Here is a 26084-nt window from a genome sequence, read left to right as displayed (position 1 = left end):
GGTCCTTGCTATTTTATGCTCATTTTGCTTTTAAGATTTCTCTTGATAATGCCCAAAAGAGGGAATCCAGCACAGATGGATTCTGTTGAAGAAAGGGATGATTAATCCCTGTACTTTTGCTTTTCAGATTGTATCACCTTGGGAGATTCTCACTGTTTCCCCAAGCATTCAGTTTTGTGATTATGTTTTTCGAGTATCTTTTTCCTCTAATTCCCTAATTGCGTTAATCAGTTTGAAATTATTTTCTCTCTCTTTGCTAGAGCTGGAAGAACCAATGAGAATGTTATTAACACTGTATTTTACTTTGATTTGTGGCAGGCTAGGAAGAGCTTTACTCTGTCATTCCAATTTTTACCCCTTAAAAGAAAGAAAAAAGGGGAGAACGCTCCAAGTTCTGTGCTGAGGAGGTGGAAATCCAGGAGTAAGTGTAACTGCAAGCTGTAGATGTGTAGCATAAAACTGAGATTCACTTCCATGATTTCAGGACCTAAACATCGGTGCTTGGTGCCATTTTTGACAGTGTGGCATTTCAGCTGCTGTCCCACTGCTGTTTTAGAAGAGGGCAGGTCTTCTGTAGCTCATCATACCTGCCATAGCCATTTGGACATCCTGTCAGGCAACTACATCCCACCACCCGTGAACAAAATTAACGTCTGATGTAACTGTAAAGGCAAAACATTAGTTATTTGTGTTTTAACCAGAGAAAGGGAACAATTGCCTTGTTTCCCTAAAGAAGTTTGAAATTTGACCATTGCAGCACTGGGATCTGCACAGCACAGCTCCTGCTCCATTTCAACATATCCATTTCTAACACATCCATTTCTTGAACCCTGGAGGGGTTCAGGGCCAGGTTGGATGGGGCTTGGAGCCCCTGATCCAGTGGGAGGTGTCCCTGCCCATGGCAGGGGTGGAACTGGATGGGCTTTGAGGGCCCTTCCAACCCAAACCATCCCATGTTTCTGTGATTCTATGACACCCGCTGCCACCCCAGCTGTCCCTGGGCAGTGGGAGCTGTTGAGAACCACACACCTGGGCAGGGGGTGGCTGTGTGTGTGCGTCCCCTGCCAGGGCCATGTCCCCCCATCCTCCCCAGTGTCTGTCCCCTGCTTCCCAGTGTCCCGTTCCCCCTCCCAATGGGTGTGTGTCTGTGTCAGCGTTCTGTCCACCCCACCACTGTCCCTGTCCCCCTCCATGTCTGTGTCCAGTGTCTATATCACCTCCCTGTTCATGTGTTCCCCCCTCGCTGTCCATGTCCATCATCATCCCTGTCCCTCCTCATGTAACTGTCGTTTTCCCCTTGTGTCCCCCTCCCCAGTGTCCTAGTCCCCCTCTCGTGTCTCCCTACCTGCGTCCCTATCATCTCCCCATCGTGTCCCTGTATCCCCCCCTCCCCGGTGTCCCTGTCATCTCCCCCCCCCCGTGTCTCCGTATCACTATCATCTCCCCATCGTGTCCCTCCGCGTGTCCCTATCATCTCCCCCCATTCGCCCCCCCCCATGTCCCTGTCCTTCTCCCCGTGTCCCCCTCCCCGTGTCCCCGTCCTCTCCCCCCGTGTCCCCGTCCCCCCGTGTGCGCCTGCTCCCTCGGCAGCGGCCGCGCGGGGGGGGAGGCGGGGGGAGGGAGGGGGAGGGGAGCGAGCAGGCCGCGCGCGCGCCCGGCCCCGCGCCGCCATTGGTGCAGGCCCGGCCCCGCATGCCAGGCCGCGGCGCCGCCGCAGCCCCGCTCCGCACCCCCGCGGCGCGGGGACCCGCACAGGTGAGTCGGGGCCGGGGCAGCGGCCGGGACGCGCCCGGCGTTCGGGGGCGCCGGGCCCGCTGCGACGTGCGGGGGAAGGAGGCGGCGGAGGCGGGGGGGGGAGGGGAAGAGACGGGTCCGCCGGGCGCCGCGGCCTCAAAATGGCGGCCGACAAGATGTCGGCGGGGTGGGGGGGCGGTGCGGGCTTGGCGGGCGCCGGGCCCCTCCGCGGCGCGCGCCTTTGTGCGGGCCCGGCCGCCGCCCTGCGCGCGCGCGCGCCCCGCCCCGCCCGCGCGCCGCCCCGCGCGCCGCGTCCCGGGCTGAGGGGGCAGCGGGGGGGGGGGGGGGCGAGAGAAACCTCCGCGGCGGAGGGTCACGGGGCGCCGGCCGCCCGCGAGGGGGCGGAGTCCCCGTCCCGCGGGGTGAAGCGCGGGAGAGGCGGCAGGGACGCGGTGTAGGGGCGGGCGGGAGCGGCTGCGCTCGGGGAGCCGGCAGGTCTCGTCCAGCCTGGTGGTTCCATCTCTGCGCTTTCGCTTTTCCCGTCCTGTCGCCTTGTGCGGTTCCCGCTGCCCCCGCGTTCGGTCTGGTGATCGTTTTTGTAGGTGTCTCTGTCCGCTCGCTTCTCAGTCAGTTCCTTTATCAAGGACCTGGGTGACGGCTTTGAGTGCGCCCTGAGCAAGTTTGCGGATGACGCTAAGCTGGGTGGAAGTGTGGATCTGCTGGAGGGCAGGGAGGCTCCAAAGGGATCTGAACAGGCTGGATCCATGGGCTGAGACCAATGGCAGGAGGTTTAACAAGGCCAAACGCCGGGTCCTGCACTTGGGGCGCAACAACCCTGAGCAGCTCCAGACTAGGAGAAGTCTGGCTGGAAACTGCCTGGAGGAGAAGGACCTGGGGGTGTTGGTTGACAGCGACTGAACATGAGCCAGCAGGGGCCCAGGTGGCCAAGAAGGCCAATGGCATCTTGGCTTGTGTCAGACACAGCGTGGCCAGCAGGGCCAGGGAGGTTCTTCTCCCTCTGGACTCGGCACTGGGGAGACCGCGCTGGAGGAGGCTAAAATCAACCTTCTGCTGAAGCTAGTTAGAAAGAGAACTGTATTTTTTAAAAAGCAAAACAACGTCAGATACAGACATTATTTAAAAATTTAGCCTTGAGACACTCATCTGGGAGTCTCAGTTTAGGTTTTATGAAAGTCTTTATTTTGGAGTCTGATGGTAATTTGCTCCTTCCTGCTGCAGAATAGCATGCTGTAATTAATAAAAATGAAAATAGTAATGGAATATTGTAAAGTGCTATTAGTTCATTGGCTGATGCTAGGAAAGCATTTTCACAAAATCTTTTTTCTAAATACACAGAGGAGAAAGAGAATTGAGGGAAAAACTTGAGATCTTAATAGAGGCAAGAGGGGTATGGGTAAGTTTAGGGTTATGGCAGTACATAGAATTGTGGCTTCCTGCATTATTTGTCCTTTTTTAAAACGTAGGACTGGACCACTTGTGCTGTGATTGTGTGGGTGTGTAACATGGTGTCCTGCAGAGAGAAGCTGTGAAGAACCACAGTTAATCACTGGACCACATTTAGCTGTTTCCAGTGAGAAGGTTTGCAGGCATGTGTAGCGTGTGAAACTAAATCATCCGCACAACTGAAATCTGCAAGCGAAAATCCCCAGTTGCAGCAGAACTGTGGGCCTCAGCTGTTGTTAATTGTTCTAGCATGAGCAGTAAGGGGTTTGCTGCAATCACTGCATTCCTTTAAGACACAAAAGTAGATTTAAAAAAAAAAGACCCGTGATTTTTTGCATAGTTGATGCAACTCTGTCTTTGTCTGCATGGCAGGTCAGAGAGAGAGTGTGTTTCAGGAGCAGCTGGACACCAGCTGTGTCCGCTGAGATGCAGCTTTAGCATGTGTATTGCCAGTGTGTCGTCATCCATCTGGTTTCAGTAGAAGTTTAAGGCATTGTGGAATGGTTTGAGTTGGAAGGGACCTTAAAACCCAACCACTTCCAAGCCCTTGCCATGGGCAGGGACACCTCCCGCCAGATTGGGTTGCTCAAAGCCCCATCCAACAGCTTGAACACCTCTAGGGATGGGGCCCCCACGACTTCTCTGATTTTAAAATATTGCGGAAAATACAAAAGAGAAAATGAGGAAACGGAAGCCCCTAAGCATCAAGGGGACTTAGAAGAGCCGAAGCAACAAAGCAGTTGTCAAAAACAACATAAAAGAAAGAAGACCAAACTCAAGATGTAGCAGTGAGGGATAACAGTGAGGAGTTCACAGGGAGCTGACTGGTCTGTTCTATCAGAAGCTTTACAGGATCAGTTCTGTATTAGAGGGACGTTTCAGAGTGGTGTGTAGGACCAGCTCTTCCCTGGCAGCAGTAGTGATGCAGCACAGAAGGAACAGTGTTGGGAGATAAGATCTCTAGAATAACTTGACAATTTTGAAATAAAATGTCAACCAATATGGCTAATACAGCCCTAACACTGGAGCGGGAGATTGGGGTGTCAGCACAGAAGGCTGCTGAGCACTCCTGTTTCTTCAGTCAGCATCGTGGCGATGGAGACATTGAAATCAGTTGGACTTTCTTGTGCTTAGCTGTCACTTTCTTCCTTGCACAGTTAGCTGTGGTTTGTTGAAGGCAAAGTTAACTTGAGCTTGACAAAGTTTCTGCTTCTCTGTTCGTTACCTGTCACTAGGCTCAGTTGCTTACTAACATGGGTTATTTTGTTCTGTTCCTGTGACCTGATGCTATTGCTGGTGTTGCAGGTGAGGCTTTGCTGTCGCTCAGTGCGCCGCTACCCTATGGCGACCACCTCCTAGAGCTTCAGAAATACTTTAATGATCAGTTTGCGGGGGGGCGGAAATTGAAGTTTTATGCATTCCTTGTGCTTATTGCTCCTAGGAATAAAGTAATGTTACAGTCTGTACCTCTGCATGCATCCAGGTAACTGGAAAGCACTTCCAGTTAAATTCTGCAGCCTGTACACAGAACTGTTCAGGTCAGGCAGTAACCCAGGGCTTACATAAAACAAAAAGACAAAAAAGCCCCAAAAACCTCTTTAAAAATCCTGACCGAGAGTTTCAGCCTTGTTTGGTTTCACTTGCACATGCAATTCTTTTGTTACCATATGACTGCGTATGGGTGGAAACATTTTCAGGATTTTGGGTCAAAAAATATAAACCCAAAAGAATAAAGCAAAGTGAATAATATGAAATACTGCATGCTTTTCCCTTGAAGTTTTGGATAAATACATTTCTGTGTCTATCAGTGTGACACATTAACCCAGTAAAGCTAACTGACCCCATAATGCTCCTCAACATCAATTCTGGTTTTGCTTTTGTTGCAGGTGTTTGTGAATGAACTTAGCTGAATATGGATCCAGGTGGTGGAAGTCTTGGACTGCAGACACAAGAATCCAAAATGCCACACACAATGATCATGCAGGATTTTGGTAAATACTTTAACTATTACAAATAATGGATGAAATCGAGATTGTTGTTCACATTTTGCTATATCAAGATGTAGAGTTGGCTGACACAATAATGCTATTTGCACGACTATTTTGAAAACATTCAAAATTTAGAGTGGTGTTTAATATGTCTGTGTGTGCTTTGGTTGCTGACCTTGAAATAGTCACTTATTCCAAAATATTGAAATCATTCTGAAAAAAACAGTCAAGTCTGTGGCCCAGAGCATTCCAGATGAGACAGAAAATGGTTTCTGGAGTTTAGCGGGTTTGTGGTATGTGTGCTTCTGTTTGAAATCACATGGGCTAGGTGTTACTTCTCCAGCATGCAGGAGGTGGAAATAGTATCCAGTGCAGGATGTAAATAACATCCCAGATTTTGTGTGCTTGCCTTGATTACTGTCTCCAGACTTGTTTTGGGGTGTTTCAGTAAAAGTTGTGGGAAATAATATCTTTGTGTGACAACAGATGACTTCTTATGTAGACAAGAATTTACGGCTTTAGCTAAATCAGTGTGTTCACGTGTGCTTAGAAGTCTTTTGTCAAGAACATCCATCCTGGGACTGGACTGATATGAGAAAATTTGCTCCTAAATTGATTTATTTTAAAATGAATGCTGTTTCTTTGGTGGCAGCGCCCTGTCACCTCAGCAACTTTGAAGGTTTAGAGAAAAGACAGCAAGAAATCTCCTTTCTTTAGGGGTCCCCATTCCTGCATTATGACAGGAGATGACTTTCTCAGTTATCAGGAAGGACCGTGTCTTTGTGGTGAACGAATATCCCTCAGAGCATGCCAGAATACTTGCATTTGCAGTGCAATGCTGAAGCTTTTTTCATTTTGATGAACCATTTTCTTGAGTGTTTTAGTAATTAAGATTGAAACTGCTTTGTATATATGTGTGTGTGTGTTAAAATAACTTACTGCGCGTTCTTTTTTATGTATAGAGAAGTAGTCTACAAGTATGACTGGCCAGTCAGGTCTGTCGATGAAAAACAGGTTTCTGTTTCTAATCATCTCTTGCAACGTGGCAAGCTGTTGGAAATCATACTGTAAATACTGCATACAACTGAGTATTTATTGTTATCAAGGCCCATGCAGTCTAAAGGATGAGAATCCTTTTATTGTAACAGCAATTAGTCTTGTTGCCACATTGCAGTATCATGCAGGAGTTCTGTGGTGGTTCAAACTGCTGCTGTAATCACATTTTCTAACTAGAATTTATTAAAAAAAAAAGATAAAATTGCAGACTGACCTGTAGTTTTTAACATATCAGAGATGTAAAACCTAAATTTGGGGCAGACTCAACAGTATGTATTAAAGAAGCAGCATGTTTTGGTTTTCTTAATTTCAGGAATATGGGCTGCTTTGGATAGTCTTTATGATGTGAAATGCAAAATATGGGATGTTGAAAAGTAACAGATTGGTACATCTGTGTTTAACTTATCCATACATTATCCCATTCCTTAGATAAACTAATTACTAATGCAGTAGTTGTAACATTTTCTCCTCATTTGTAATTGTTTCCTAGTGGCTGGAATGGCTGGCACTGCTCATATTGATGGAGACCACATTGTTGTATCCGTCCCTGAAGCTGTCCTCGTTTCTGATGTTGTTACCGATGATGGAATAACTCTTGATCATGGCCTAGCTGCTGAAGTTGTCCAAGGACCTGACATCATCACTGAAACTGATGTGGTAACAGAAGGCGTAATTGTTCCTGATTCTGTTTTGGAAGCTGATGTTGCCATTGAAGAAGCTTTAGATACCAGTGATCATGTTTTGACTTCTGATCTAATAACAGAAACCGTTAGAGTTCCTGATCAGGTTTTTGTGGCCGACCTTGTTACGGGTCCTGATGGACACCTGGAGCACGTGGTGCAAGACTCTGTGTCAGGAGCCAACTCACCGACAATGGTTTCAGAAGAAGTTCTTGTGACGAACTCTGATTCTGAAGCAGTCATTCAAGCAGCTGGTTCTGTTCCTGGCTCCACAGTGACTATCAAAACCGAAGACGACGATGATGGCAAGAGTACATCTGAAGACTACTTAATGATATCTTGTAAGTAAAACAAAGGTAGATACGAACAGGAGATGATCTGAAGTAGAAGTAGTCTAGTGGGGAGAAGTTCCTGTAGTTTGACCCTTGCTGCAGTCTGTACTGGAACTCGCAAACACCAGTCTGCTGCCTGGTTCATTCTTGGTGTCTGGATTGGGGTTTTCTTGTGACGAAAACTCCGTTATTGCTGATGCAGCAAGAAAGGGAATTATGTTCATGCTGTTTAGTGAATGGCTGTGTGTGTTTGTGTTTCTGGAACAGGATATTCCTTGAAATTAAGTAAAACACATTGGAAAGTTAACATTCCACGTATTTTGAGTATAATGTTTTCAAAAAAAATACACAGCTGTATTACCATGTTATATAGATTGGTGTAAAAATAACATGTTCAGTTTAGTCAGTAGTATCCAACAAAGAAATAGGTTCTTAAGGTAGCTCACTCTTAAAATTTTCTCCTATGTGTCAACAAAATATTTGTTTGGCTGTACTAAAAATTCTGGTAGGCATTTTGTGGTATGTTGTGCTGTTTTGGGCTGAACTGGACGTGAAGCGGTCGTGTGTGTTGAACTGATTGGCACTTTAGCTCTGGAGAGTGGCGGCCTGTTTCAGTTCCACACAGCTTTCTGCTCTCTGAGGAGTCTCTGTGGTCTGGTACAGCTTGTGGACTGCGCTACTGAAAGGACCTTGGATGTGTTGTGTTTCTTCAGTGGTTGAATGATACTCAAGATACGAGTTTTTATTGTTATGCGGATCTGGTAAAATATATGACAGTTCGTTTGGGATTTTTGTCTTCTCTGAATTAGTTACAGGAATGTGAGTAGGTCAAAACAGATTTTCTCTAGTCAGAAGCAATATGTTAATAAAACAGCAATGCCAAGTGTGTCACAGTGTCAGCCTGTTCACAGCAGGCTGCATTTATCAGAAGTTTCAAGACAGAGCATGACTGATTAGCGATTATAATGGTTTCAATACTTCATAGCATTTGTGCCCCTTATGCAAAATATGTTTTTGTTATTTACTTTTTGTTCAGTATAGGATGGACAGCAATGATTTTTTTTTTTATCATTCTGTCATAACTGTAATGCCACGTGTCACAAATAGAGGACAAAACCAGGTTTTTGGAAAAAGAACAAAAAATATCTCAGTCTAAAAGAACCTTAGACCTCCAACAGAAAACTTTCTGTGTCTCTGTAAATGAAGGAACAGCAGTTTCAGAGTCAGTTGTTGACGGAAAAATTACTCTTTTCTGTCAGAGTACTTCCAGTGGGTTGTGTGGTGGGTTGTATTCTGTGCCTGTGGTGTTTCCAACTGCACCTTTTTCATTGTAAGTAAAGCCGTCGTGGTCATTCCTTCCGAGATGGACCCGTGGGGTTGGTGCGGTGCTCACTGCACGCAGAGCATCCTGCATGCTCAGAAACAGCCGCCCGATGACCTCAGCTGCCCCTGATACATCCCCAGCTCTGTGAGGTGTTGTGGAGCCCACCGATGGCTTTTGCGCTGTTTCGATGCCAGTTTGAGACCTGATGTTCAGTAGATGAGGTTTAGGTGTGCGTGTAATCATTATATGCCTGAATAATCACAGTTGGAAGCTATATGATTAATCTAGAATTTTAAGTAATCATTCTAAACAAATGGATTCTTTGCCTCTGCTGACGTTTGAGGCTGTATTACACTGTATATGCCAGCTTGACCCAACAGAGTATCTGCTGTTGTTCTTTTCTTAGCAAAAATGAATCAATCTTAATGCAGTTGCTCAGTTTTTTTCTTTTGTTTTTTGTTTAAATGTTTTCAAATCAGCCTTGAATTTGTCGGGATTATGAAGATAATCTCTTGTGTAGAATAGATAAATCAAGCAGTTTGTCAAGTAGTTTAAAAAGCTTTTTGTTTACTTACACTTTTAAATTGTCAAGTGTTCAGTATGTTGGGGTGCATATATAGGATGGTTGAAGCTTTTTATAATGTAAATCACATCATAGAATCGTTTGGTTGGAAAAGACCTTCGAGATCAAGTCTGACCATACCTGTCCACTAGTAAACAAAATGATAGTTTTAAAGAATCTCAAAATTTTTAGCACTCTTTTAATGAAATTTAGGATCTAAAAAGGGCAGATAATGCCCTTGGGGAATGGCATCGGCTGTTCTGTGGAACACATTCTGGGAACCTTTAGTATATTACATTTTAGGGTGTGAAGCTGAGGTCAATGTGGAATTTTAACTTGTCGTACGCTTTTGCTGGGAGTTGCAGTTCAACTATACTGAAAGGTGATTTTTCACCACTGTGTGACAACGTTCCCATTTAGGTATTTCAGACGCTATCAGTAATTACGTTTTTGTAAATAGGGCTTGGAAAAGAATAAGTCTGTCTTAACAGTTCTGAAAAGTAGCTGTGTGTGTGTCTTTCTAATTGGAAGTTTTCCCTAGAAGATTATCAGTGCTCTGCTATCTCAGCAGATGAATTCAGCTTTTTTTTTTTAAATCAGTCTTATAAGCATAAGACTTAAAAATCCTTTTTTGATCCATTCACAGCGTATGCCATGGGATACGTTTGATCCCTTGTAAATCTCCAGAACACCTGTTTAAAAGGGAGGTTGGTACAAAATGAATGCATCTGGTGTGGTCATGAACCCAATCCATCTCGTACTGAGATGAGAAAATGTTGAACAGTATGATCCGTTTTGCCAGGGAGGAGCTAGCAGATGCGTAGCTTAAAGCATCCCCTTTTTTGTTTTTCAGGTTTGCGATATTCAGACCCACGGCGGATTGCCAGCTCCCGATCCGTGCGTTGGCCCCGCATGCACTATGTTGGTGACCTCATACCCACCAAAGAACAACACTGGAGCTGGCCTTTAGGGGTAAGGTACTGTTCCACCACCGCCTCCTTTTCAGTGTATTGCAATAGTGTTACGTCATTTGCTAAGCATTTCAGTACTACGCCAATATTGTAACCTATGGGACATAAAAGAAGTATATCAGACTTCAGAAGAATATGACAAATCGTTAAAGCACGGGACTTATCTTGCCCTCGTGTTATCCCTCGGGGCTCCGTGGTGGGTGTGGTATCACCAGCATAGTGCATGCTGAGGCATCACATGAATTGGGAGCTGGCAATCCACGGTGAATCTGGACATCACACACCTGAAAACAGCAAAGCCAGGTAAGTTTGAAATTGGAAACGTGCTGAGTTTTCTTTAAGCTTTGTTTATTCAGGAAGATTCAGCATATATTTATAAAGGTTCTCTGTCGTGCTTTTCCTGTTAATTTTAAGTGATGAGATATTGTGTAGTGCTTCTGGTGGATGAGTCAGATCTGGAGGACGCTTTCCTATACTATTGACATAAAGCATTCCTGTTCTGAGAACTGACACTGGGAAATGTCATCATATAATTTAGCACTGCTGGGTTAGCCGTCTGTGATTGGAGTCGTATTACATAGACAAGAGAACGTTTTCACAATCTGTATTTTGGAACTTGACAAAGATTACATGTCCTGCTGTGTTGATCAGGTTTTCCCTTATCTAAATGTCTTTAAAAAATAGATTGAGAACATAAAACTTACTTCGCAATTGAGAACGTAAAATTTACTTCATATAAGACAGCAATTTAAGCAATAGCAAATTCGAATTCAGTGCCTTTTGTGGTTGAGGCATTTGAAACAAAAGGCCATACCTCACAAATGACACTGTATCAGTATCATCTTCTCAGTCCAGTTTATACTCTTTGAATTTTTTTATACTGAACTTTAGGTTTTTTAGAACAGTGATTCTGGAGGCCCTGGATACAGAGTTTAAATTGTAGAGACTGAAGTTCTTTGACAACACACGGCATAGTTGGTGATGTGGTAGTAACCACTCCTTTTAAGAATAATGTTGTAAGTTTACCCCTCTAAGACGGGGCTCCTGATTTCTAATGGGAAATCTTCCCTTTAGAAGGTTTGGGGGCTTTACTTGAAATGGTAGAACACAGCACATAAGCGTACATTCATGTATTTTAACTTTTTTTTTTTTGGCTGAAAATATTTATTCTTTTGAGAATTATAAAATTTCTCATTTTTTTCCTTTATGTAGTCTTTTCTTTGTTGCAGTTGTTGACTTGGTAGGGCAGTGATCTAAAATTGTATGGGTTTTTCTTACATTATTTCACAAGACACATTGTGGTTGTAGTAATTGTCACCCAATATTGGTTGAACAGTTAGAGGTTTTTACCATAGAGAAAACTTCTTATCGTATGTATGTGATTACTTCACTGTTTTGTAGGAAGTTGCTGTTATTAAATAACCTTCCAGTATAGAAATATTTTTCTGTGTTAAACTGAGAATGTGTTAAATTTAGAGAGTTTCTCAGTTTAGAAAAAGTTGATGATGCTTGAGTAGCAGATTTGAAAATAACTTTACTACCACAAACCCATTCTAAAATTACAGTAACGGCGTACGGTTAGTGATTTCTTACACCCAGCCTTTAACTATTCTTTCTGCGTTTTGACAGCGTGTCTTTCATACAGCTGCATTTGATAGGAATGGTTGGACTCGATGATCCAGTGGGTCTCTTCCAACCTGGTTATTCTATGATTCTACATATAACTGCTCCTGCTGTGTGCTGGGATTTACCTCCAGTTCTTTGATGGTGCAGACATGCACTGGAGGTGTTTATTGCACTAAATTTAAATGTGTCTGTATTATTCTGAAAAGTACGGATAGGAAACTTTTATAGTGTTAAAAGACGTACAGAAAAGAAAATGGTTTTTAATAAATGAAAAAAATAGTGAATATATGGAAATACCTTTATGGAGATAAGTATCTTCTAGAATCTTCCCTTTTCCTGTTAGTAGAGGATCCATAATCCTCTCTGCTAATGACTCCATTCTGGCAGCATAAAAAATTCCAATTAGCAGATGCGGTAGCTCTCCCACACTGGTCATAAAGAGGGACCTGTGATGCTGGTAAACTGCAGCATCAGAGGAATACGCCGAGCGCTCTGTGTCGGCTTTCTCGTCTGTGGAGTTCATACTGTTCCTGTTCTCGTTATTCTGTGAAGTAACGTGAATGCCATGCAGTGCGTGTCAGAGTCTTAACAGATCAAGGTGTTGATGTTGCTAGCATCAGTCTTAATAGACATTTAGAATGTTTGCATATTTAAAACCTGCTTTTCCTGGGGAAATTTAATTTTTTTGTGTTGAACCCAGTTTGATTATTTTTTCATTGATGCAATTGATCTGTTATTTATAGAAACAAAGAGCTAAAATGTATACTTTTTAAAATATTTTCTGTTAAAACTGAAAATATCTGATTGTTAGAATTTCTACAATACAATCTAATACTTACTTGTACTTTATTAAATAACTTCCACATGCTTCTGATGCGGTCCAAGATTTGTGAAATAAAACCAAGATTCCTTAGTGTGGGCATGAAAAGCAGTGTTAGTGGGATAGGAGTTTCTGGGGAATCCTGGCTGTGAGTGGGAAGAGATTAGTCTAGCATTGCTGTGCAGGGTTCCAGCCCTGCTGCAGGAAAGGTGTCTGCTCCTTTCTAGCAGGTTCTGAACTGCCTCTCAAGCCTGCCTGGAGCAGTAAGGCAAGCTCAGAGTGACTCCAGGCTCAGGGTGCGGGGCTGTAGCCTGCAGGAGTTATAAGCTGCTCTTCAGGGGTTCAGGTTCCAGTGCAGGTAAGCCATCCTTTCCCACTAATCAGAGTCCTCAGTGTCCACGTTGAGTGGGCTCTGGTTTTAGTCCTGAAACACTACTATTGCTTCAGTGTGAATTTTAATGATTTTTATTTGGTATGCATCTGGTACGCACACGTGTTAATGTTATTTATGCAGTAAATCACAACTTTCCTAGAATGTATTAAATTCTGGTTTTGTTTACGTTTTGTGGAATTGTTCTCTATTTAGAGGATATCAGTGGGTGTTAAGCATTGCACAGTTTTGGGTTGGCCTTCTGCACAGGAGCTAATTTTATCCACTGAGAGAAGCGTGTCGGCAGTGTCAGAGGGATGCTTAGCTCAGTGGCCTCCGCATCCACACTTCGGGGGGTGTGTATGTGTGTATGGATATCTGTGTGAATACCCTTTTTACTAAATCAGTGTTACTTCAACACTTCTAATAGTTTGAATGTAAGTGTTGTATAAATAAAATGAACATTTTGAATATATAGACTTAAATTTTCAAGAGCGACTGAGTTGCATAGTAGCCAATTTCCCATAGTAGGATTTGGGTTTATTTTCACTGCATCTTTTAATCAGCTGTATACTGCACAGTAGTCTTCATTAATTTAGTTGGTTTCAAGTGATAAAAGTGGATAAAATCATCATTTGCTTTATGGTGAAGGTGTGGTCAAATTTTTGATGCACGCTTCTTTCACTGGGAATATACTCAGAGTCCTCACTCTTAAGGATTTTGGCTACTAAATTTTAGCCAACAGTATCTTACGGCAGTGAAAATTTTTGGGGCTCTTACACTGTAACAGAGAGTTCTGGGTTAATTTTTAACAGATTTGGATAGATGTTTCATTTTAATTACTGATAGATTTTTGCCTTCAAAGTGTTGTAATTTCAGACATGACCAATTACCCTTTTCTCTTTGATGGAAGCTCCCTCTTGTGTCCTTCATTCTGTAATTATTGCTGTGTTTCCCGAGATACAGTCAAATGAGCTTCTGGAATCTCTTTTAAGTACCTTGAGATGAGCTGTTCTGTAAAGGCCATTTATGCGTACAAACTTTTACCGTGCATGGGGATAATAGTGGAGAAAGTCACGCTACTGAATACTTTGACTTCTTAAGTGTGTTTGGACCTCATTATTATTCCCTTCTCTTTACAGTGGATGATGTTGGAGAAAAATTGGACCATATAGGAAACACTCCCTTGAAAATCAGTACTGAGGTGACAAATGATGAGGTTGCTAAAGATGACGGGTTTGGTTCAGAAGTTATCAAAGTTTACATATTTAAAGCTGAAGCTGAAGATGATGTCGAAATAGGTACCTTTAAAATTCTATGTATTCTTCCAGTAGTATGATATATTTCAGGGTCTTTGTTTGTTGTCCTTAATTCCATGTTAATTCTTAATTCCACCAACTAGAATGCTCTGTAGAATGTGACGCTTGTGGAGGCTGCCCATGGGTGGTAAATACTGGGTGTGTATTAGTCTCAAGTTCTATTTTCAATTAGCAGTATTTATGTTCAGGCAACCAAAGCCCAAATGTAGAAGTGGTTTTCTGCAGCTGTTTTTCAGCTGCTGCTTTTCTCTGACGTTGCAAGACTGTGTGTCAGCACAGAAATCCTCTAGAGTGGATCCCTGTCACTGAACATTCTTCGGTGGCCTTGGCACAGAGAGAGGGGGAGGTTGCTGTGGCTTTAGCCACACAGTCTTTTTCAAACCAAGCCAAGAAACTCCAACTGCTCTGCAATTCTCTTTGAAGGATAGGTCTAGCACTTCAAGGTGCTTTGCAAGTGGACGTAGAGCTAACCTGTGTTCTGTTCTTTGTAACTTGTGAAAGCAGAGTCCCCCTTAGGTGTTCTCAGAGCTGAAACCTCTGGCTCATTCCACTTCACCCTTGGCATTCCACGTACCCTTGGTACCTACTGAAACTCTGCCTCACTGGAAGCCCCAGAGCCTTTCACAGAACAAATCAGCCTGACTCTTCTTCCTGGGGCAGCGGAAGGTGATGTTTCCCATAGACTGGTAGTGTTGGCCTGGCTGTGCTATGAAAATCTGGGAACTTCAGACAGAACTGGGGATTAGATACAAAGTCTTCCAATTAATAACAATTCTGGTGCTATTTTTCAAGTAGCCTGAACTGCTGCTTCAGGAAAATGTTGGCTGTGTGTTGCCTTTTATGTTTCTTCTTTGCGAAACAAGTAATCTTGTCAGCTCAAATTAATGGCAGGAAAGGATTGTCCACGGATGATCAGACTGCTGGCTAATGGGGCAGTTGTCTTTGGTTTCCTCTGTCTCTCAGGGTAGGTTCAGAATTAGTTAAGACCATCTTATGAGTTGTTCGCTGTCTTTTGCAGCATGATACAGGATAGATTTCGGAGCCTGCTAATCAAGTCCTCTACAAGGTTGCCAAAGTAGTTTAACATATTTTACTATCCTATTTGGAATGGACAGTATCTGGTTTGGCTGAAGGTTAGTATTTCTGTAAAGCCCTGGTATTTTCAGTATTTGATCCTTAATTCCTTTCAAGTATGACAAAGAGGTTGTGAAGACCATGTGCTTTCTGAGGCCATGGGGAGAGGACCTAGAGAAGCGGCATCTTAACATCCCTTATCTATTGTGACATGTGTTACATCTGCCAGTTCCTATGTGAATTGCCAGGCGCTGTTCTTGAAATACGGTTTCTCCTTCTGGGGGCACGTCAGTCTTGAGGGACAGTCTGCTAATGCAGCAGCAGGGAAAATCGGAATCTCTTACGGCTGAAAATTAATTTGCAGCAGGGTTGTTCTCATGAGCTATTCTCAGTGCTTCTGGTGTAGCCAGGAGGCAGTCCTGGCAGATTCTCCCCTTTGTTACTGGTGAATTATGATGGTTGTTACAAAGAGTGTCCAAGATCGAAGATTACCTGCTAGCACTACTCTCTCGTGATTCTTTTGTATGTGAGGTTGGGCTGGTTCCTTCCTTTTTTACTGCAGTCTTGGTTACTTGGAGGAATGTCCCAGCAAAGCCACTTCTGGTCAATGTTATAAAAATTGGATGGCAAGGATCTTTGGCAAAGTCTCCCATATACAAAACACAGGGGATGGTGGATCAATGTGTTTGATTTTATCTCAGCCACCTAGTTGAGCATTTTCCACCTGGACTGTTGGTAGCAGCAAACAAGGGCTCTTAGCACCTCTCTCTGATTCAATGTCAGTATCACATTCTGGGCTGGAACTTGTTCTTTTGTGTCTGTATAAGTCAGTGGGTCAGAGCTTGTTAACTCACCTGGAACAGGACCGTGTGGGGAGTTGTTCTCATTTCCTTCTTTCCAACTGTTACTTTTCAGATTGTGTTGTCTCCAGGGGGGCAGCACCTTACATCCCTCCAAGTGGGTCTCTCCAGATAACGTTCTGGTTGTTGAAATAATTTGCAGTAATAGTTGCTCTCCCATGGTTTGAGAAGTGTGACTCCAGCCTAAGTTGCTACGCAATCCCCTGTAATGGGTTTAGGATATAGGCATTAGAATCTTTGTAGGAAAAATTACCTAAGAACCCATTTTTGCAAAGTGAGTAAGTAGGATTTTGGGAGAGGAAGAGGGGTAAAAATTAGCTGTTCATGTCTCAAGAAAATTTAAAGGCTGTGTTCTGGGCAGGGTTAGAATTACAGTAATGTTTTGGTGGGCATGGGCAGGTGCATCTCTCCAGTCGCACCCAAGTTCACTGGTAACGTGCATAAAGGGCTTCTGATCCTCCTTAGGTGGTGGTCGTTCAGTCTCAAATTTATCAGGAGACACTGAGAGAACCTTTGCCTTATCTGCCCCAAAGTATCAAACTTGCATGATTTTATGACAGATGTCACAACATTCAGTTTTATGAAATAGCTTTGTTGTAAATGAGAAAAAAATACTTAAATCTGAAATTACAGTGGATGTTTTCCTTAATGCATAACTTCTTTTTGTTCAAGGTGGGACAGAAATCGTCACAGAGAGTGACTTTCACAATGGACATTCTGTAGCTGGAGTAATCGAACAAGGAAGTGTTGGTAGAATGCAACGAGAAAAAATGGTTTACATGGCTGTTAAGGACTCTTCTCAGGAAGATGAAGATATTAGTAAGCATACTAAGAAACCTTTTTGTTTCCTGTGCTGTCTTATACAACAATATAAACATCATTCTCAAGGACTTTAATTTTTCTGAAGGATTCTTCAGCCTGAAGTAGTAGAAAATTAAACTCATAACGGATATCAATCAGAGTGAGAGCAAATTAAATAAGGAAAATTTAGGATGAGCAGAATAAAGTGAAACATTTATTCTTCTCCTTTAATCCAGGCTGTGCTGAAATAGCAGATGAAGTTTACATGGAAGTTATTGTAGGTGAAGAAGAAGCTACGTCACTTCCAGACACACAGGCCGAAGACGCTGGTGTGAATAAAACTTTTGTCCCTGTTGCTTGGGCTGCAGCTTACGGTAGGAACCTGCACGTTTATCTTCTGAAAATCCCCTCTGTTATTTTCTCCCTGATCCAACTTCCAGAATTTCTGTGCAAATGGGATAATCTCTCACCTCATCCAAAGGGATTAGAACCAGCCCCTTCTGATCTTTTAGCAGTGTCAGTCAGTGGAGTTAATTAAGTGATGTGAAAAATAATTTTGACATTATTCGTGACCTTTTACACATAAGGTCCTTAGTTTGTTTGCAGTTCAGTGTGAAGAAAGCAATTCCAGTTTTACGCAGGTGATTTTTTCCCAGTGCCGGCCTGTCGAACAGTTACAGGTTGATTGTCTCACGCATCATCAGCAGGTGGCTGTATGTTGAGTTTTATGAAGTAGAATGTAGAGATGTTGGGAAAACATTTATATTGTTCTTGACTCCAGGTTAGATGTGCAGCGTGCCTGGTTCCTAATGGTTGTTCAGGTTGGCTGTTTTTGCCTCTTAACAAAACCAAGAACAGCCTTAACTATTTTACTTCAGCTAGGAGGAAGGGGAAATTATTTTAAAAAGGGAATTGTAGGAAAAAATGTGTAAACATGTATATTAAGAGGGTATCGGGTCATCTGTGGTTTATTTTATAATAAAGTAAGCAAGTTAGCCAGTTAAAAGTTGTTGGTGTGATATTTCTGAGCACAGTAGTTGGATTGTTGAAGTGGTTTAGAACCACAGAGCCTTGGCACATAGCAGTAAGCACTTTCAATCCAAAACGAGCAATATATTCTTCAGGTATCACATCTACATCTTCCAGAACTTTATAGTGCCTCATATAGATGAGTGCTGAGCAGCTGATAAGATCCAAATCATCTTGTCTGCCTAGTTCTACTCCAGAAAGATAAAGCAGTTCTGTCAGACTGTGGATTACAGATATTCTTGTTTCTGGATTGGGATCTGAAGTTATATATGAGGTTAAAAGTTTGCAGAAACAAGCATATTTATTATAAAAGGCAGGAAAGACAGCCAGCACGGTAAGGATGCAAACACAGCTTTAGTGGATACTAACTGTTCTCAAAGATGTGATTTGATTTCCTGGGGATCATAATTACAGAGTGCTAAGCTGATAGTGAACCGTATGTCTCAGTTTGGGTAGGGTTAAGCTGTTAGTTAGTTTTGTCTCATTATCAGTCTTTCTAAGCCATGATTTTGGGGAAGAGTTTTAATTTATAATGACTGAAACACCATTTTCTGCAGGAGATGAAAGAAGGCTTCCCAGAAGATACGAAGATGGTCAAACGGCAGGTAAGAACATGTAACTGTGCTTGGTACAGCATTAAAACAAACTCACTGTCTTTGAAAATATGTACATTTATGCATCAGTTCTCCTCATCAGCGAAATCAAGAAGTTATCCATAAAGTATATATTGAAGAACTGCACGGTTTTTCTTTACTATTTTTACATGAAAACAGTTCCAGCTGTGTTGTAGGCCTTCAGAGCGGGTGGGGATGTTGGATCCACCAGGTGTTTTAGTAGTTTTATAGTCAGAAAAGAGATAACACAGTGGTTAAGAAGTAAACCCAAGGAAAATAAAAGGAAACAACCACCATAACTCATAAGAAATTACTGTCTTGGGAGGTACAAGGATTACAGGAGTATATTTGAAAACCAATCAGTGTATAAACAATTATATTCCTGGCTGTTGCCAGCAAAGACAGATAGTGCTTTACATTGGCATTCTTCTTTTTTTATGTTTGTTGTAGAGGAGTAGGCAGGTTCTTCTTTAAAAGTAGATGAGCTGCTGCGCCATTCCAGTCATCAGTCCCAAAGGAAAAAGTTGTTTTAAGGGTTTTTTATGGTGTCTAATTTTTGTTTCTAGGAAATAACTTGGATACACGATTAGAAAACAAAAACGGTAATGCAACACAGTACCTGCAGATTTGTGATAGCATTAGCACTAATAGAGTGCTAAAACAAAAAGCCAAGAAAAGGAGGAGAGGAGAGGCCAGGCAATGGCAAACAGGTAAACACTGTATGGTTATGCGTATTGTCATGGAGTGGCACTTACTCCTGTATTATTCCTTGTTTTCTTTAAGCTGGTGCAGAATTAACAAATATAAATGAAGATTTGCATATTTCCTGTGTCCTTCCCCCCTCCAGTTCTGTACGTAGAAAATGTAATAGTTTTTGCTATTCGAAGTCAGTACGCTTAGGGCTGATGCGATTCATTTGAATTTTGCAAGCTATTAGAATTAATCGTGGACATATTCACTGCATATAAGAAATTACTGGTCTGTTTGAGCAATTTTGAAAACAAAGCTGTATAAACTATAGGTGCTGTGGATCGGTTGTTTTTAAACAACCGATCCGTTCCTGCTGCGAGTGTAACAGCATGACTGAACAGCTGATTCAAAACTTCTTATTCGGTGAATTTGTTTCCTTCATAACTTGTTTTTGTTTGTTTAAAAACAGCTGTTATAATAGGTCCTGATGGACAGCCCTTAACAGTTTACCCTTGTCATATTTGTGGGAAAAAATTTAAATCCAGAGGATTCTTGAAAAGGCACATGAAGAACCATCCCGATCACATGATTAAGAAGAAATACCAGTGTACAGACTGTGACTTTACAACTAACAAAAAAGTAAGTTTCCACAATCACCTGGAAAGCCATAAACTTATAAATAAAGTTGAAAAAACCCATGAGTTTACAGAATACACGAGAAGATACAGAGAAGCGAGTCCGTTGAGTTCTAATAAACTAATACTGCGGGACAAGGAGCCCAAGCTACACAAGTGCAAATATTGTGACTATGAAACTGCAGAGCAGGGACTTCTCAATAGACATTTACTCGCGGTTCACAGTAAGAACTTCCCTCATGTGTGTGTGGAGTGTGGGAAAGGATTCCGTCACCCATCAGAGCTGAAAAAGCACATGAGGACCCACACTGGGGAAAAGCCATACCAGTGTCAGCACTGTGTCTTCAGGTGTTCTGATCAGTCCAACCTGAAAACTCACATCAAAACCAAGCATGGGACTGATTTGCCGTTTAAATGTGAGCACTGTCCCCAGGCGTTTGCAGATGAAAAAGAACTGCAGCAACACACAGAGTTATTTCAAGGGCATAAGACTCATCAGTGTCCACATTGCGACCATAAGAGCACCAATTCCAGCGACCTGAAGCGACACATTATTTCAGTGCACACAAAGGACTTTCCCCACAAATGCGAGGTGTGTGAAAAAGGCTTCCATCGTCCGTCTGAGCTCAAAAAGCATAGTGAAACCCATAAAGGTAAAAAGATACATCAGTGTAGACACTGTGACTTTAAAACATCGGATCCTTTTGTACTTAGTGGGCATATCCTCTCCGTTCACACCAAGGACCTCCCTTTTAAATGCAAAAGATGTAAAAGAGGATTTAGGCAGCAGAATGAACTTAAGAAGCACATGAAGACCCACAGTGGAAGAAAAGTTTATCAATGCCAGTATTGTGAATATAGCACTACGGATGCGTCAGGCTTTAAACGACACGTAATATCGATACACACAAAAGACTATCCACATAGGTGTGAGTATTGCAAAAAGGGATTCCGTAGACCGTCTGAAAAAAATCAGCATATAATGAGGCACCACAAGGAGGCCATAATGTAGTGTGTGACCTCTAGAAGGAAGCAATGTAGAAACTGTGATATGCTAATTGGGGAAAAAAAATATCTCATGAACTGTTTCTCCTGGTTTCAAAGCTTGATATTAAATCATAACTTTACATTCTTTGTATTAAAAGTCTTAAAAGTATTAGGGTTGACAGGGGATCTCATAGCCCTATGATTGTTGCTTATCAGAACCTAAAGCACTATAGAATGCGGAAGGATGGATGAATGTCTTAAATTTGCAGAAAGATGGATGAATGTCTTCAAATTAAGTCTTATGCATTGTTAAGCTACAGACGACAAAACGAAGATGATTGTTTATCTGTTTTGTCAGTAATAGCACTTGTCTCCAATGTGAAAACAGTTCAGATACGTGGAGGGGTTCTTTGCAAAGGCGACCGAGTCTGACTTCGTGTGCAGGTTGGAAAGGAGAGTATTAGCCAATCACTCGATCATAACGTTTTTAAATCGTGCCTGGAAATTAAGTTCCAGAACTGGTCAAAGTAGGGGGGTTGTCCCTTTTTTTTTGGTTGGGGTTTTTTTTAAACATTTCATTGGGAAACTTTTTTGTTTCCTTTATTAGTTAAGGTCCAACAAGTACTTTTTTAATGGTTTTAAAAGCTGCTAACCTATTCTATTGCAGGATATGATGTTTGAAATATAGCATTATGTTATGATCTCAGAGGTGGTGTTCTGGTGCTAGGGTTAAAGATGTATGTGTATATAATTTCCCTTTTTTATCTGAAGCTACAGGTGAATGTTGTTCAGTATGGCACATAGGACAAAATTTAACTTTGAATTTGACTTGTTTTAAAGATAAAATGGATGCAGCTCACAGTGTTGTGATTCAACACTGACTTTTTTTTTCCTTGCTACTTCAAAATCTCTAAAAAGAATATTAAAAACAAAGTTGAAAAGGGTAGGGTTTTTTTAAATTAAAATGAGAGTACTTAGGAGTTCTTTAGGGCAGTGTTCTTAACAGGTATGACTATTATTGTCCTGCCACCTAATATGAAATTGTCAATATAGACATAAAATTGCACCTTTTAATCAATTCTTTTTTAAAAAAAAATCTATACCATACTATAAACATGCATTTTCAATCTGTAAGAAAGTATATATGCAGTATTTAACCAGAAAAAATCTGCTGCCACTAGAGTTTGGAGGTGGATCTTCAGTTTACAGTGTATACGTTTAAAATATGCATCCCTTTAAACAATGCTTTGTGTTAGCATGCTGCAAATCAAATGGCGCTTAATATAACAAGCTGGTCTAGGGCTATTTAATGAAAAACCTGTTCATAAATGTTATGCATATAATGTGTATTTTTTACTTTTTTAGTTGCTTCATGTTTGCACACAGCTGTTCACATGATAAATTGTAACTTCATGCTATATTGTGGCTTTGTGTTTCAGATAATGTTCATATTTTGTTTTTGCACCAGATGAGAATCAGTTCCTTGAGAATAAATTTTTTTTATATTTCTAAACTTCAGAAAGTGAAATTTCGGAAATCTCTTAGAAAAAATACGTGTTTTATGTGGCTGTAAAAATTATGTACACGCTGTAAAATAAGATTGTCACTGTTATGTGGGATTATTATTTCTAAATGTGTTACTCATCGTAACAGGCATACAATAAAACGTATCTCTTGCACTCCAAAGTCTTTTGGGGTTTGCTTCTCATTTATGGTGTTTAGGGAAGCCTCATTCTGTGTAAACTTGCCAACTATTTGTAATTTGTATTCACTAATTGATATTTAATAACATTTCAGTATACAGGTTACGTGAAGGGTATTTATCAGGCTGTCGTGGAGTACTGTGGTTTTACTTAACTAACCCTTTAAAGTTACAGGTAACGTACTTGCACTTTTCTCTAAAATCATTATCAAATGTGATACTTACATTCCTTTGAAATTCTTTCCTTTAAGTAAAGAGAACATAAAACTTCCATGTTTTGGGAAAAGCCAGGTAGGTTTTGTCTTTTTATCTGCATAATAAGAACAGCTCGCAAAACAAGATACTAAAAGTATTACTAGCTCTATTTACCTCTCTTTTTAGAATCATATTTGAATTATGGTATCAGCAATAGAGTAAAAACTTGGAGAGCAGTATATTAAATGAACTTTATCAAGGTTTTCCAATGGGCTTTTAGCCAGTGAATTCATAGGTTTAGTACTTAGAAATAATGCAGTTGTGAACCTACTGGTCTGTCTTTTGGCTCTGCCACCTTTTCTGTACGCCCAGCAGCCATGGCATTCAAAGAAGTCTTAGAGATTAAAGTTATGTGGGTTTTATACTTTTAATGCTTTATTCCTGCATGTTACGCTGAACTGAAGGAGTTTCTTCATAGCAGACTGAAGAAGAGCGTTGTGACTTTGTGACAGAGCACACGGCCGTGCTGGTTCAGTTTTCCACCTTGCAGACAGACAGAATGATCAGGTACTTTGTGTGTTTTAAACATTTCCTTTATCAACTTCATTGAAAGGCTTAATGCCATAGTTCCCAGAAGTCCATCCCAGTCCATGGGGTACAGGACAGCATGTGGAAATGGCAGAAATTGACCTTCTGGAGAGTCAGCAGTTTCAAGAGTGCGGTAAAATTTGGACGTGATGCTTTTAAGCTTTGCATTCAGATTCTGTTATTCAAACTTGGTATTTACTGGTGAGCGGTGTTACCGTTTACCTTTTACCATGTTTGAGGATAACAGTGATGTTTCTTCCAAGGAGAGCAGTGAAAGGCTCTGACCTTTACAAATGCGATAGTTTAAAATCACATATGTGGGTTAATTCTCGCTGTGATGAACAGTTGTGTGGTGCAAGATCATTGTGTAGGTTGGGTTGTTTAGTTCATTCAGTGAGTGGGATCTACTGTGCTTAAGAGTACAGTTTGCTGGGGGACAGCAGTTTCACTACTGACATTTTCTATTGAATCTGTTTTTTTTCTTGCCCTAGAACTATGTACCATGAAGAGCATGAAAAGGGTTTTTAACTTGTTTAGCGGTAGCAGAAGGGACATAGTGGATGCTGGGTGAAAATTTAATTTGTTTACAGCCTCAGCATTATGTTACACAGTGATGAAGGTCTGTGATTTTGTATGACAGAAGTTGAAATTAGTGTTTAACATTCTCTCAGTCCACCTAATGAGATTTCTTCTTAATTAGGGGAAAAAAAATACCTTTTGGAACATAAAAATCACGTGAGGAACACATTTTTCAAGATGGGAGGGAGGGAAGAGTGGTTGAAAGAACTGCGGATGTAGCTGGTTATTACCAGCTAAGGCACAACTATGGGAAAACACACAGGGATCAGAGCAGATGCAGCTTCGTGCAGGTGTGTGTGAGCCTTGTCTTGTGTGAGAGTGGAGAAACAGCTGTTCAGCTGAGCAGGATGGTGACTGTCAGCCTTGCCCAGTGTGAGGGCTCGAGATGAGCTGCTGCTTTCCTGTGCTTAGCCTATTGCATTGGCATTCTGACCATTTCTTTCAATATATCAGTTGTTTTTCTCTTCTCTTTGCAGCATATGGACAACGAACCCCAGCTAAGAAGAAAGATTGTGGAGACAAGGTCTGTCAAAGAGAGGAAATCCTTGAGGTGTCGGTAATTTTTCTGTATTTGGCTTTTATTTTACAGCTGAGGCTTATTTATTAGCACTCAATAGATGAAATGCAGGCTTATTTTTCTAAGCTGTACCTGAAAAAATGTAGATGTGTCTAGTGGATCTACCTGAAATTGAGTGAAAAATTATCTAAAGTATATGGTTTATAATTCGGGTGATAACTAGTGTTCAAGAGGTCAGCAGATCAGAAAAGTGATTGTGTAAACTCCAGCAGAAATGGTGCTAGGTAAATTGATTTCAGAAAACAGGCAATAACTGAGCCTACAGCAAATAACGTGCTTTTGTAATAAAAAGCACTAAATTTGTTTTGTAAATAAATCTGGTTTGAAAACAAAACCAGCCCCAAATGGCCATTATGCTTCATCTGCTCTAATTCAGCTTTTTGACAAGTATCTATTGCTTCTTGTTATCTGCGAGTTAAACGTGTTGCTAGCACCATAAGCTTTGTAGCATTTACAGTGTACAGGAGTCTTAAAATGCTCTAACGAGCTTTAGAGAAGCAGATCCCTGTTATGCAATGCTATTGATTAGCAGCTGGGCTTTTTTAAGCATTGTGTGTCTCCCGGCTCTTCAGGTACGGGGAAGGACCACAGTGTTTGCAAATCGATCCCAATACCAGCTGCATGTGCAAGAGTTCCCTCCAACACCTCCCGACTCTTCAGAGCCGGAGCTTCTCAGGGCGTTGTCTGCTCGCGTTACAGGCTTAAGTCAGTAATGCAGAGTTAAGAACCATTACTTGGGTGGAGGGGTTTGTCAGGGCCCTGTACAGCCCTTGCAGTGGCTGAAGTGAGCACGCACTTAAGTTTATCCATTAATAACTCAACTCATGTTTCTACTGTCGGTAGCTTCTTCAGAGCTGTTGGGGTCGTGCTTCCGCAGCATCAAGCCTGGCTGAGATCATGGCAAAGCCCACAGTAAGTCAGCAAATTATTTCGTGGCTCCTTTAATAGAGATAACTGCACAGTTACGCACAGAAAGTAGTATGAGGGCATTAAACAAAGATGGTGTTCTTCCTATTCATCTTTTGGGTCACTACAGGTGAGAAGTCTTTAAATGAGAGCATAACTAAAATCGCTTATAAGGACAGAATCTGCTTTGACTGTTCTCTGCCATCAGTCTGTTAACTGCACGTGTCTGCCGTTCGTATCTTAACCACAGCACAGAAGTGAGGGGGTCGCTGTAGAATGTAATAATTATTGATTTCAGAGGAACAAAACACTCCTCGTTCAAATGAGGATATTTAACTACTTAAACCTTCTTTCTGTAGAGCTAGGCTGAAGTGATTGTTCTTTGAGGGTGCTAACTCTTAAATGCCTTCCAAAACCACTGTCCCACTGCTGGCTGGGCTTTATGGGCCTGGGAGCAGGTGCCGCGCTTCGCCTTCGCCCAGCTGAGGAGCACGGGGTCCCCTTTGGCATCCCAGCAGTAACAGAGCAGAGCACGGGCAAGAAGAGGGAGCCAACGCTACTCCTTCACTGCAAAGATTCATTTAGAGGAACAAGGCTAAGA

At 41.9% G+C, this 26084-nt stretch overlaps 1 protein-coding gene and 1 long non-coding RNA gene across 4 annotated transcripts; both read left to right on the top strand.

Moving 5' to 3' along the window:
• Positions 1–1625: 1625 nt before the first annotated feature.
• On the top strand, positions 1626–22622 carry ZNF711 (zinc finger protein 711). 3 transcript variants are annotated; one of them, XM_069867536.1, is made up of 9 exons: positions 1626–1755; positions 5085–5189; positions 6733–7263; positions 14070–14228; positions 16853–16999; positions 17218–17355; positions 18568–18615; positions 19191–19226; positions 19784–22622. In XM_069867536.1, exons 2-9 carry the CDS (start codon positions 5111–5113, stop codon positions 20959–20961), a joined length of 2316 nt encoding a protein of 771 aa, XP_069723637.1. In that variant the 5' UTR covers positions 1626–1755; positions 5085–5110; the 3' UTR covers positions 20962–22622. The 3 variants fall into 3 exon arrangements, with proteins under 3 accessions (XP_069723637.1, XP_069723635.1, XP_069723636.1); XM_069867534.1 differs by having other exon boundaries at positions 19191–19334; XM_069867535.1 differs by lacking the exon at positions 5085–5189 and having other exon boundaries at positions 19191–19334.
• Positions 22623–23290: 668 nt separating this feature from the next.
• Positions 23291–25776, top strand: LOC138726110 (uncharacterized). The gene is made up of 3 exons (XR_011338361.1): positions 23291–23400; positions 24477–24550; positions 25421–25776. It is a non-coding gene; the product is annotated as an uncharacterized lncRNA (long non-coding RNA).
• The last annotated feature ends 308 nt before the right edge of the window (positions 25777–26084 follow it).

Source organism: Phaenicophaeus curvirostris, chromosome 13 (genome assembly GCF_032191515.1).
Source record: "Phaenicophaeus curvirostris isolate KB17595 chromosome 13, BPBGC_Pcur_1.0, whole genome shotgun sequence".
Classification (NCBI taxonomy): domain Eukaryota; kingdom Metazoa; phylum Chordata; class Aves; order Cuculiformes; family Cuculidae; genus Phaenicophaeus; species Phaenicophaeus curvirostris.
The sequence above is the reverse complement of the archived record's forward strand: the minus strand, read 5'-3'. Positions and strand labels throughout refer to the sequence as shown.

What these genes read in the sequence shown, in the direction of transcription:
- ZNF711 (XM_069867534.1), top strand. Translation starts at nt 5,111, where the DNA reads ATGGATCCAGGTGGTGGAAGTCTTGGACTGCAGACACAAGAATCCAAA. An exon ending in AATGATCATGCAGGATTTTG is followed by an intron (nt 5,190 to 6,732) that starts GTAAATACTTTA and finishes ATTGTTTCCTAG; the next exon opens with TGGCTGGAATGGCTGGCACT. An exon ending in TCAGGAAGATGAAGATATTA is followed by an intron (nt 17,000 to 17,217) that starts GTAAGCATACTA and finishes CCTTTAATCCAG; the next exon opens with GCTGTGCTGAAATAGCAGAT.